This window comes from Camponotus floridanus, unplaced genomic scaffold, assembly GCF_003227725.1.
Source record: "Camponotus floridanus strain SB8 unplaced genomic scaffold, Cflo_v7.5 scaffold49, whole genome shotgun sequence".
Lineage (NCBI taxonomy): Eukaryota > Metazoa > Arthropoda > Insecta > Hymenoptera > Formicidae > Camponotus > Camponotus floridanus.
Window position 1 is genome coordinate 894,773 of NW_020229647.1, and position 13,820 is coordinate 908,592.

Genomic DNA, 13,820 nt, shown 5'->3' on the forward strand with positions numbered 1-13,820 from the left:
CGAATAGTATATAGGAGCAATTATTTTCATATATGGATAGATATTATATCATATGTCAATATCGCGATATCAAAATTCCCAACTACCGAAATATCAAGTCGCACGAATCGCATGATGTCCATTCAATTCAATTATAAAATATCAATATTTTGCATGAAATTTCATAGTCTGAGAATGTCTTCAATATATCAAAATCTATCATTTCAAAGTTTCGAGACTGAGAAGAATAATTTTTTAATTATAAATTAACTATCGAAATATAAGAAGTTTGGAACTTTTGAATAATCGAACATTAAAATCGGGAAACAGGCAGTGCATTTGTATTAAAATTAATATCTTAAGTCCTCAGCATTTTGGAATGTTATTATTCTAAAAATATCGAAACCTTAATATCTCTTGGAACTTCAAAGTTTTAAAATACTTGCATAGTTAACTTTACCGAAACTAAGAATTAATTAGGAGAGAGACTAACTAATGGCGAATTTACATTGCAAACCGGGCGTTGTTGCTGCCATTTAATCGCGAGATTTTGCTTGCGAGGGGAATTAATAACTTTAACGCGGCGAGCCCCATTTCGAACCCTCTCCGAACGTCTAATCGATATTCAATTTTACGCCATGCGCTGTCTAGCGTGACTGGCGTCGCCGTTCCGATGGCATCAATTATCCTAGGCATCGGTATTTTGATGGATGGCATAATTCCGCGTCGAATATAATATTCTGGCTGTCGCGACTTTGCGCAGAAATAATGCCGCAACCGATTCGGTGCTAACTAAATGCCCTACATTACGGATTGTAAAGCAGCTGTTTAGATGGATAGCTAGTCTTTCCTTGGCTTATTACAGCGCTCATAGCTGCACTGCGACAGAAAGTACGATGTACCTAGTGAACACGTACGGTACAATTTGCCTATATTATTTAACTAGTATAACCAAGTTACAACATTTTCGATATTTATATGAAATGTAATCTTTAGATATTTTCTTTTTCTTTCTGTCTCTATCGGTCTGTCTTCTTCTATTGGAAAATGATTTCGATGATCGAAATTTGGAAATTTATAAATTTTGAGTGTGGAATTTACAATTTTAAAATTTAAATCATATTTGAATTTCTTAAAGTATTAAAGTTTTAGGAAATACATATTTCAAAATTTTAATTTTAAATATTCTATCACCATAATATTCCAAATATCAAAATTCTAAAAAATCCGAAAATCCGAAACAAGATGTACGGGTTTTAAATTTCAATCTCTACGAAAAGTTAAAATGCATTACTCCAAATTCTGCAATTTTAAAAATTTCCACATCACAAATTTTTTATTGCATATTCACTTTTCGCACTCAAAAAAAAGTTTATCTCGTTTCGCTATTACAGAACCTCATTGTTGATTATTTATATATTGTAATAGCTGTCAATAAATAATAATAAACTCTAATCACTTAAAAGTAAAAATACGCTGAAAGATAAATAATATAATTATATGATACGTTGGATGATAAATAATGTTATCGTTTCCAATGAAAAAAGGAAGAAAAATATTTAGTTCTATCATTCTAAGATTTCTCGATACGGCAAAGATTCAGTTCGTCAAGTACTAAGTCTCGACGTCGATACTCGAAGATGACGGCAAGCGTCGAGTGCTCTATTCAATGTCATGGCATCGCACAGAAAGCAGCTTCTTCACGCTCCGCCAATAATCGCAGTGACAAGATTTTAGCGCGTAATAGGTTGCGGATAATTATCCATAATCGGTCTTCGAAGACAGAATTGTGGTCGACGAGGGACGAAGAGCAAAGGGTCCTTAGCTTTAGAGAGTAGCCTTTCATCTAGATTCCTTCTGGAAAGGATAGAGACGGAGAGAGAAGAGGAGGGGAGAGAGAAATAGGGAGAAGAAAGGGGAAAGGGAACAACCACCATTTCCAGCGACCCTCGTAGATAGAAATTACTCCGACTGTGTCTGCTTGCAATCCGTACCCACTCTCGACCCCTGAAGGGAACCGGTCGAGGTAACTACCAACCAGCCCTCAAACGATGTTCAACGGTGCAACCTGTTACGTTGACGTTTGACTACAGTGATTGACCGATCGGCCGAACGCCAGCGATATGATAGACGAGAAACTAATGTATGTATCGATATTACGATCCGTTCTCTACAAGCTTCAATGCTTGCCTTTGTAGATATGTTTTGAGTATTTGCCTGTCGATGTCAAGGAAACGGGTGCACCCAAACAACACTAGAGTCTCGTAGATTTCTAGATATATAGGACGCTAAATATCTTTACTATCACTTTCTATCGAAAAAGAAACGGAAGCAAAAAAAAAAGTGATTTCGAAATCAATATAATAATTTTTAACAATTAATAAAACTTTCTTAGGATTTCAATCTAGAAAATTTAAAAATTAGAATCAATTCATGTTTACTTGTTGCCTCTAAATATATAAACTGCTTAATCCTTATCAATAAAATTTTAGCTTCTCAGCTCGTAATTCGCAACCTAAATCGCTTATGAATAGCGGTTATGACGATACTTTCTCTCCGTTCTCTTTCCTCCCGGTATAAAGCGACGCGCGCGGCACTAAGGACGTCTAATTAGTGGCGGCGGTACATTCATTAAGGCCGGTGGAGAGTCCTTTAATTCCACGGTACAGTTTCGTCTGATTTACGTCCTCGGTGTCGCTGCCGCACCCTCGACATTTCTTAAAGCGAATTCGCACGAATTTCACTCTTGATCATGGTCCCGCATAAATCATTCAGAATGAAAAAAAAAGCGAATTATATAAACAATATTTTTATGATAATAATCATTCGTATCGTCGAACAACAGAGAAAATGCAACTTAAATAATTAATCAATTAAGAGTTCAAAAATAAATCAATTAATAGTTAAAAAATAAATCAATTAAGAGTTTAAAAATAATATATAATGTATATGAAGAATTTAAATATATATATAAAAATACCGATACTCAAATATATGCAACTCTATGTATAATTACATAATAATTTATAGCGCGACCAAATTTGAATACTTTTATATCAATCGCATTTTTTTTTCAACACGTGAAATGATTCTATTATAATTCATAAATAATACTAATAATTAAAATTTGCGAATAAAATTTCTAGATTTTAATTTTACAAAAAAGAAAAACGTATGTATAGATTACTTGTCTTTTTCGTAAATTTTTAATCTAATTCTGAGATACAAAACTTTCTTTTAAAACTCATCGCTTACTTCCTTTCTCAATTAATCGAACGAGTAAGTTCCAGTATTTTGATAAAATGACTATCGATCGATGCGTCCGCATCTACGCAAAAACATTTTCGAGCTCTTTGTACAACCAAGGTTCGGTCATATATCGATCTTAAAGCTTGTGATATTAATGTACATGAATATGGAAGCAAGCAGTCAAGATATAATCGAATGGGGATGATCGACAAAAACTATCCAAGACTGATGTTTTTTTTTATACTAAACTATACTCGTCTAGTACGAGTATAAGTTTGGTATAAAGAAAAAATAGTAAAACAAATGTACAATAAATTAAAATGAAAAATTCTCATAATAGGATATATATATATATATATATATATATATATATATATATACATCTCTGACAAATAAAAAATTTTTTTATTAATAAAAAGCTAAACTTATCTAATGAAGCTAAAGGAAATTACAGAGATAAGCTGAAAAGTAACTTAATATTATTTTAAATGTCGAATTATTAACTGAGTAATAGTAATAATGTACAACTATCATAGTAATTATATATTAATATTTAGCTCAATAAATATAATATTCGCGATATAAGTTACTTTTTTCGCTTTTACTTCATCTTACTCCGATTTTTTATGATACAAGGACTTCTTGTTTCATAACATATCGAAAAAAGAATCTCTCGGAAGATATAATAATCGAATTTCCAATCTCTTGAACAATGCAATTTGCAAGAAATAGAATGATAGACATTTTCCCTTTTCGGAGTAGAATAAACTCGTTGCAATTGGTCAAAAGCAAAGGAGGTCAAACTCAACGGGAAAGTGCGGCGATGATTTCGAGCTGCGAATATCGTGTAAGATGTGATTTAACATAGTTCGCCAAATGTGTTCGCGCGAATGTAAGCTATTTGAGCGAATGCAAACGTAATCACGAAATAACCGAGTAAAACGAGCTTTACGAACTTATGTATCGAGCAAGCGTTTTCGTGAAACAGCGATCAGACAACTTTTTTACGATCTACGAAAAGGTACTGTATGATAAAAATATGATAAGAGAAATTATACGATAAAAGATAAGTTCAAAGAAATAATAAAGACCAATTTTTCTTGCAAATAATTTGCATGAAACAAACTATACACCAACTGTTTTATAAGATATGATTTTACAAGATGTGATTTTTTATAAGATTATATATTCAAAGATGTATATCTAAGAAAAGTAAATGTATTTCACATTAATTAATATAGATTAAACTATATCAACTACTATGCAACGCCTTTAATTTAATGTTAAAAAATCAGAAAGTTATATATAAATGTTAAATATATTATTTCTTCAAGCGATCAAGTTTGTATGCTTGTGATAACGTATGATATTTGTCTTCACTAGCTATTATCAAAGTTTACGCGAGAAGCTAGCAACGTAGCACGTGTGGTCCCGTACACACATGTTAAATACATATCTACATATGATTCTTGAAAGTTCTCTCATGATGTCGTCATTTTCTCCTCGTGACACGGCACGTGACCGCGCACGCGGCGCGACGCAACAACACGCGACACCGATCGATCACGCATGCATGCACGCGTAACGCACTTACTCGAGGGGTGAGGCGGAAGATGTAAGGAAAGATGTTTCTTTTCCACCTGCGAACACGCTCGTAGGCAGGTATGTAGCGTAGGTCTACCTGACACATTACTTTCTACCGTGCAACACGTTCACGCGCACGAGCTCTTGTTGCGATGCCACGACTTCGACAAATTGATGACGTGAATGGAAGAAAGGCACAGACTGAGTAAACTCGTAGTTGCATGATATTCATAAGAACGACATTACTGGACACATGGTTTCCTGTTTCCTTCAACGGACAATGAATTAATCTAGAAGTGTAGTTACATGAAACTGCATATATCAAAGATCTCATTTTTATAACACACGGAAGAAGGACGTAACTTGATTTATAGAACACTTTTTATATCCACGTCGCCAATCATTTTACGTTCGCGCGCAATTAAACTTCTCGCGTGTAATAAGTCATATCTTATCTACCTATTAAAAGAAACATCAAGTTGAAATTGACATTCATGCGTTTCTGATGTTTATCAGTTAGAAAAAAATACGTGTATATACTTTTATCGAACAAAGCGTCGTAAGAAAAGTTCTCAATAGAATTATAATTATCATTCAAAAAAATAAAATAATTGAAAATAAATGTTAATAGAGATATGCTGCGAGATAACTAAATTTATCAATTTCACAGAACGTTTATTAAAGATTTTGTTAGCAGAAAATGACAGATTTGATATAGGCTCTGTCATATTTTTTCAGTGACGTCAATAGAATTTCAGCAAAAATCGAACAATCTGTCAACAAAAAAATATGATTGGTAGCAAAAATCGAACCAATTTTCGTTTCGTAATCGAACAAGATATATAAAATCTGTGGGATTTTGATTTTATTTTACTAGAAAATATTGTTGCCTGTAACTAAAAAAATGAAATAAAGAAAAGAATTTTAATACATATTTAATCTTTATTTGACTGCATCATAATAAATGTTATATGATATGCTCTCTGTAGTAAAAAAATTCTAGAAATGCCTACGCACATACTATCGTATAGGGATTAGTGTGTATATACGCCATATGCATATGTGTTAATCGTGGATTTAAAAATCTGACAGGAATCAGCTGACTGTCTCCGTGGGCGTTTGAAACCAGGGAAACTTGTTCCCCGCTATGTCGCATGACAAACGTGTGCGTAAGCCGCAGCACGTGATCGAGCACGCAATTCTGCGCAACGCAACACGAAGAGACTCACTTTGCGGTAATGATAATCAGCGACTGGCCCACAGACTTCTATACACAGAGTGTCTCGGAATTATTGTGTTACGTTCAATCCCTCGCGTATTCCTCGATTAATTTTAAATTTTCTTATACATTTATTTCAGAGAACAATAATATAATATTTAAATAATAATATTTAAGTCGAAAAAAATGTTCAAATTTTTCACAAACTATAAAAGCAACTCAATTAATTTACAGAAAACTTTGCAGATTCGTATTAATAGAATTTTAATTTCTAGGGCAGTTACAAGAGAGCATTATAATATTGAATATGTTTATTAAATATTATAAATATGCTCTTCTAAATAATGTTCTTATTGAAAATTGTTAAATGTGCTTGTAAATTTATTATAAAAAATTTCCAATTAATTATTTCGTGTTCTAATTAATTCAGTTTTTATATAGGCATCGCGCGAATTTATTCTCACTTTAGTTATGGCTCGACTTTAGTTATGGCTCTGGACATGACAGCGAAATGTCGTGACACCTCGTCACGTAGAAACGGGCCCTAACACGCAATGATCGATTGCGCAACCATGCGATCGTTCCCCCTCGACCTGTCCAATGCGCATGGTCGTGCAGCGGTGCATACCGTTGCATCCTGCCGCGACTGTCACTTCGTTGTACCGGACATGCCTCGTTTGCAATTATTTCTGCATTTCCTCGAAGGCTTTCCTTGCAATCGTTGTATACCGAATTACGACTTTCGACTCTAGCCACAAATCATTTTTCGTCTTTTTATTTTCATACGCAATTATTGCAAATTCAAATCACCATAAATTTCCTGATAACAAAACAGTAATTTATTTTCATTCCAATACTCGATGCAATCTCAACGATATATACGAAACGATAGATTTTCGATTTAATATTAATTAAATAGCATGTAAGAATTGAATAATATGACAAAACAATGATCTAATATTTCCTATTTAAAGGATTTACAAAATAAAAATATTGCAAGAATATTATTCTCAGGAAGAAAAAAAATTTTTTTTCACATGTTCGGACACATTGCTTTATTTAGTGATAACAAGGACAATGCATTTCCGTAAGAAATCGTTCGGTTCAATGTTTCGATCTCGGAATTTCCCGTCAGAGAGGAATATTTTACATATCAAATCTTACAAATCTCGACTGGTGAACTATGCGTCGAGAACCGACGAGCCCCATGTCGCACGTGGACACTCGAATGCGACACTGACGTTGCCCGATGCAATAACGCGCGGAGAGACATGACGTACATCGGAGTGCACACAGTGTCTGCCATATTGATTGGCTTGCTCGGTATTACGTAATGTCATTAACACGTCGCTTACACACGCGCCTAATCCCGCCGTCCCCCGCAATGTGCAACCCTTCAATTTCTATAGCGCAGCAACAGCGCTTCCCTCCTCCCTGCTCATTTTCCTCCTCCCACCGAGGGAATTCGCACGCATACGCGTGCTGTCGCAGCGAGAAACACGCGGACGTACTATTAGACAAATAGGAAGGAAAGAGCGACAGGGGAAGCGGGTATGCGCATGTATGCATGTGTGTCGGGGTCAGAGTGGGGATGGATGCACAAACGAATACGACGTGACGCATAAACCACCGCGGAATAATGCGTATGACGAGTGCAGGATGCACGCGTAATGATGTACGTGCGCGCGTGCGCCGCGTTACATTTCTACCTGCGACGATAATTGGCGATCACCGCTCAAGTGCTATTAAAAAATAAATATAATTATAATATCGGCTAATACGTTTGAAATTTAATTTAAATTAGCCATTTTTCTGCATCAAAAGTAATCTGTAAGAGAATCTGAAATGTTTTATATGTCGAATATATTTAAAGATTTTTAATAAAAAAGATTTTTAATAAATCGTTTAATAAATCTCGATACGTTAATTTTTAATATATACATTCTTGCAGTATTTTCTTCATCCAGCAGATTTATTCAACGTTTTGTGCCTAAGTGAGTTCTGACATTTTTATGAACATATTAATAAATTTTATAAACGTCGTATAAACGTATCTATAAATAAAAATTAATTAAAAATTTCATTCATCAATGTTTATTTGTGACATTCTAGAATACTATTTATAGTAACATTTTAATATCGTGGTCTCTATCACATGATGCAAGCTAACTGGATCAATAGCAATTCTCTGAACTATTACAATTCTCATCTATAAAAAAAGTGTTTGACCTAAAATATTTTGTACGCATATCGAAGTTTCCAATCAGGGTCTATATCGTTGATATTTTTCATGCATATCCCACGATATATTCGCTTTCGACAATTCCATCTTTTTTAATCGATCCGCGTGGGCATAATTACACGCGCGTATTTGCATTCAAGCGCATGGACAATAGTGTCTCAAAATAAGTTTGCATATTTTATTTTTAGCAACGGCTAAATAAGAATGCATTCGCACAGTACATTCCGATATTGGTTCTACATTAATTTATCGAGCTAATTCAACTCGAACATCTTTACATCATTTTTGGAAGATTGCACGTATCTAACTAATCTAAATAAAATTTTAGTTTAATTTCTTTTATTCTTTTCAACGAAATATATATTGCGTAATTAATATGCATAATTAAATCTCAAGACTCTTTCAAGAAGCAAAAATTAGATCATATTTAATGATTATAATGAATAAAAAATAGTGTCTTTAAATTTTAATACTAATAAATTAAGTATAAGTTGATTAAAATAATAAAAATAAAAAATATATCATATAAATAAATAAAAAAAATAGTAAGTATAAAAATTTTCAACAAGAAAGATTGCAAATTTTATGTAATAATATTTACTAAATTTTCAAAGTATTTAATAATTAATGAAGGAAACAATGATATCTAATTGTTTTTTGAATATATTGATTTAGATATCCATTTTCATATACAAAAAAAAGATTTCAAAATATTGCGTTTAGAGTTAATATCCGGCTTTTGCTTGTTAATAAACTATCATCTTCTCATAATAACAATTTATAATCCGATTCCGATTATTTCAAAATGATATAACGCGGAGATATTGCAATGTTGACGGCGACTGTACCGGAAGAAGTCTTACGGCAAAAAGGTGCGCAAGGCCATCAGTACCTTCAACTTTAGTACCTTCGGCTACGGCAAAGGTTCGTAGGATGTTTAGTCGATAAAAGAGAATAAGAGATGAAAGGAGATGGAAAGAGAGGTAAAGACAAAGGGAAATAAGACGAAACTGTGGGAGGAACGAGAAGAAAAGAGCAGGCAGGAGAAAAAGAAGCAGTAAGTAGTCTGGCGAGTCCGTCGCGGTTGAAAGAAACCGAGAAACCGAGGAAAGGTGAAGAAAGAAAGGCTGGAGTTTTAGAAAGTAGTAGGAGTATACCATGATATAAGAATAACAAGTGCAGTAATGTGTATAATGGCGGGATGATAAATTGGAAATCCGACTGAAATACAAGCTGGAAATTCAATGCTTGAAAAATGTAGCGTGTATGAAAGCGCGGACTGAAATCTTGCGCGCGAATTTACTCTTCTCTTTCCCGACATCTCCCATAGGAATTTTATTTAACTATCTCCAATGTCACGCAATGTTTGCAATTGCTTAAACGGTTATATCTTTATTTTCATAAACATACAATATTACTATACTTTTTACAAAGAAAATTAATTTCTAAAAAAAATATATGGTATTCATCATTTGTAAATTATTCGCTTCAACAGAAATTAAATTAAATTTCATATAAAAAAATATTACTTTTACACTAATGTCAATTTTCTAACAAATTTTCGAATTTTTTATCCTAAATTGAAACGAATGTATTTCGTCCAACTGCGATATTTAATATTCTGACATCAAGATATCATTCCCTGATGACATTTCGCGTCTGTCTCTCCGTCTATAAGACCGATAATGCAGTCTACCTAGTTTGCGGCAACCCCTCGACTGAAAGAAATCGTTACCGTTTGCAGCCGGTATGTAATATTCACGACGAAACTTCCGCCGCGCGTTTGCGACTGTTAGACCACTACGATGTATAGAATGATTTCTACTAACCTACTTGATCGAATCTATATATACAGGACGCATTTCTCGTTTCCCGCGCGTTTAGCTTTTTCCCGCTGACCGAATTACAGAAATGATAAACTTGCGAAATCCAGCAATTGTGTTTGTTATCTTGAATAAATGAATTAATCATCAAATAGTATTCAGAGAATAATGATCGATTAAACGATAATTGAGCGATAATTAAGCAATACTAAAACATGCTATTGATGCAAATAAAATAAAAAAAAATTAATTATATTTTAAATTGCTTTTAATTGTCGAATTTTTCAAAATATATTCGTCCTTATACATATAATTGAATCTTAAAGTTATATATGTATATACATAAAATTATTAATTTACGTCGCTTTCGTGTTGATTTAATATCACTACTAGAGTGAACTAATTAAATACACGGACACTCAAAGTTCGACGACAGTTCGATTTACATCATGGAGTGACGGAAAACGTTCGGCGTTAAAACTGTGGCGGTCGGTGACCGTGCAAGGTTTGGCAGCCACTTGTTGAGTAATCTACTTAGTTCGACGGACGAGCACCGCAGGAAGGGATCGAGAATGACGCGACGGAAAAGAGAGAGACGAAGAGAAGCTGCACGAAAGTGTTATTTAGCGTAAGCATCTTCATTTGGTTGACTCTTTGCAAACTAGCGCATCATGTATCTAGCAATCTTATACCCATTATTTTCCCAAAAGTTTCTTTTGCAAATATGTACAAAATATTCTAAGATTAAATCTAATGATTTTTTTTACTGTCAATTCAATAATTTGATTTTTCTCAAGAAAAAAAATTGTCCAGCTTCTTTTTTTTTGCAATTTTTTATCTTATAATATTAAACATTTTGTATTTTTAATAATTATTAACTATTAAAATTATTAATCATTAATTATTAAAATTAATTAATGAGAATATTTGATTATTATACTTTCAAATTACAATTAATTGCAATTAATTAAAAAATACAAAAAAAAGATTCTATTTATATTTAAAAAAAATATATAATTCGTAAAATATTTTACGTTCTCTCTAACTCGACAATAATTTCTCTTGAAAATCCTCATTCTATACTAAAGAGAATAATAATAATGCTAGAATACTTTGTCACGTGAAACAGAATTGTTTTCCGATAAGAGCATTATATCATTATATCACGTAAAACAAAATTGTTTTATGATAAGTGTTATATTTTGTATTATGTATATAAAGAATTAGTATATATATGTATGTAAAAAAATAACTATAAATTAATAAAAAAATAAATAAATCATTAGATTAAATCTTGGCGAATTTTCAATGCGTGTGTAATCAAAATTTTGGCATAAGCCAAATTTAATGCTAAACACAATAGATTCATTTGCTTTTCGAAACAATATCTTCGCAGAAAGATATCCTCAGTCGTCCCACTTACAAAGCAATCTAACTTTTCGAGATATAAAAACTAACTTCGAGATATATAAAAACTAATTGCCTCAAGAATAACGTTTTATTTCCTAATGTGGCGTGTAAAATGCTCTACGTGAGCGGCTGTGTCGTGCAAGCCGCGCTAACAACCGAGGATTAAAGTTGTCGTATTCCTTCCGCTTTCTCTCACGCTTCCGCGAACGCATTCCCAGGGGTCCGCATAAATTTCTGCTCCGTGGTTCATGAAAGCGCCCGAAAATATCAGCCGCCCACGTGGTTAGCCGCAAATTTGCGAGAACCGCGTGACGGATTCCGCACGCACGCTGAGCTTCGTGCCGGATTATGTAAACGCCGCACGGTGGCATTTTTTCAGAAAGACTTGGCCAAGAGTACAGTGAGCGTAGTGAAATAGTAAGAGAAGTGTGATATAACACTTGAGAGTGCGATAAATTAATTTATAAACTTGAGATACATGTAACTATTATTGAATTTACTCCAATATTATTAATAGTTGTAGTATCTCAAATTAAATTCTAATTATAATAATTCTAAAACCCAAGAGCGATAATGAATTTTAAAGAGAATAAACAGAATCTACCGACATAATTAATATAATCGATATAAATTCACATAAGAGACTCTAAAATCTAAGCATTCAATATTTGACGTTCAATAATTTATTTAGAATTATTTTCAAACTAAATTTTGTGACTATAATAGTAAAATGTTAAAAGCCGCGCGATATTAAACTTTAGAGAGAATGCAAACAATAGAATTTATCATTACGAATTCATATTGACATTGTGTTGTCGAAATAAATTCGCAAAGAAAATTCTAAAATCTAAGCAACAGATATTTTTGACAGTTCAAGAATTTACAGAGAAAGCATATTAATAGTTACGCGTTCGTATCAAGAATTAAATATAGCTCCAAAAATCCGCTGTAATATATGGTCTTCAGGTGTGTATTAGACAAATATAACTCGCAAAATCGTAACATCACATTTCATGGTGAACATGAAACGCGAATATAGACCCAGGCTTTAAATTAGCTCTACAGAGCTAAGCGTCCCGTTATGTTTTCACCGATTTTCTCGCGTTAGAGCCGCACGTCGGAATAAAAGGTCGCGTTTGTCAACGAGAGCTCGTGCTCGAGTTAGTTACAACCACGTGACAATGGTGTCACGTATGCCTTATTGCGTGCGTGTGCATGTCGAGGGGGATACAAGCGTGTCAGCCTAGGGTAATGGACGAGCATGGTGAGTCCATTAAGAAGTAACCGTTGTTCGTCTAACTCGTTCGATACGGCAAACGGGATGATCTATTCATTCGTATGTACGTGCTTGCATGCGTGCAAGTGCATTTGTACCGTACTTATAGCGTCCCTATCTAGAGACCTGACCTAGCCTATAACGCGTAAACATAGTAAGGGAGCTGACACGATTCCGATGAGAGAAATATTCCTACTTACGCCTACGATAAAAACGGAGAACACGCAAAAAAAAAGAACGAGTTGTCTGCGCACTTATCTCTTTACTTTCCTCTTCATTTAACATAGCATCCATTTCTCACATATTTATTTTCTCTAATCAATGATTCTTCGATTTACTTATATTCATAAAATTTTATGAATTACAGACGCAAAAATCCACGTATATTAAGTGATAACATTTTTTATTTTAATGTGAGAAACGTATACTAAGATGGTTTATTTTTTGTAACAATATATTTATTTAAAAATTTTAAGAGTGATTAATTTGTTATATTATGCTCTATATTTTATCATAATAAAAATTTTCTTCGCACACTTTAACAAAACGCTATCGAAAAATACGATGTATTGAACAACAAAAGTATAAATTGCTCACCTCGTAGATGCTTTACCATTGCTCGCTGTTTCCTCGCATTTCCTCCTCATTTGTTGCTTTTTGGCACTCACATAACACTCACTCGTGAAAACACGGTTAATTACAATCGCCCGGCATCTTACATATATTCTCGATATAACGCGTACTTTATTTTACGTCGAAAGAACGCGAACATAACGGTTAAATGTTACAGAGAGGCATTGATCCGATCGGCAGTGGAAAATCACATGGCCGAATTCACGCAATGTTATCTTTCACTAAGTTTACTAATGAATAGTACAAGCACGCACTTTAAAACGAATTTTAACCATCAAATAATAAGGTAACACACGGAGCGTCCTGCGACACGTCTCGCTCGCTCGAGTGAACTACGGAAATAACCTTTAGTACACGTCACATATAAACAACGTCGTTACAGACACAAGGTTGTTGTACTATCAG

The 13,820-nt window shown here is 33.6% G+C and overlaps 1 protein-coding gene across 4 annotated transcripts in view; it reads right to left on the bottom strand.

Annotated features, from left to right (window-relative positions):
* Positions 1-13,820, bottom strand: part of LOC105251501 (RNA-binding protein Musashi homolog Rbp6) — a 591,643-nt gene that overhangs the window by 556,532 nt on the left and 21,291 nt on the right. Inside the window, exon 1 of one of the 4 annotated variants that reach the window (XM_025412216.1) lies at positions 13,380-13,689. The exons of the other annotated variants lie outside the window; for them this stretch is intronic. Within the exon in view, the coding sequence (XP_025268001.1) occupies positions 13,380-13,398 (19 nt within the window). The 5' untranslated portion in view covers positions 13,399-13,689. Of the gene's footprint in view, positions 1-13,379; positions 13,690-13,820 lie in introns of those variants that run through there. 4 annotated transcript variants of the gene reach the window in all.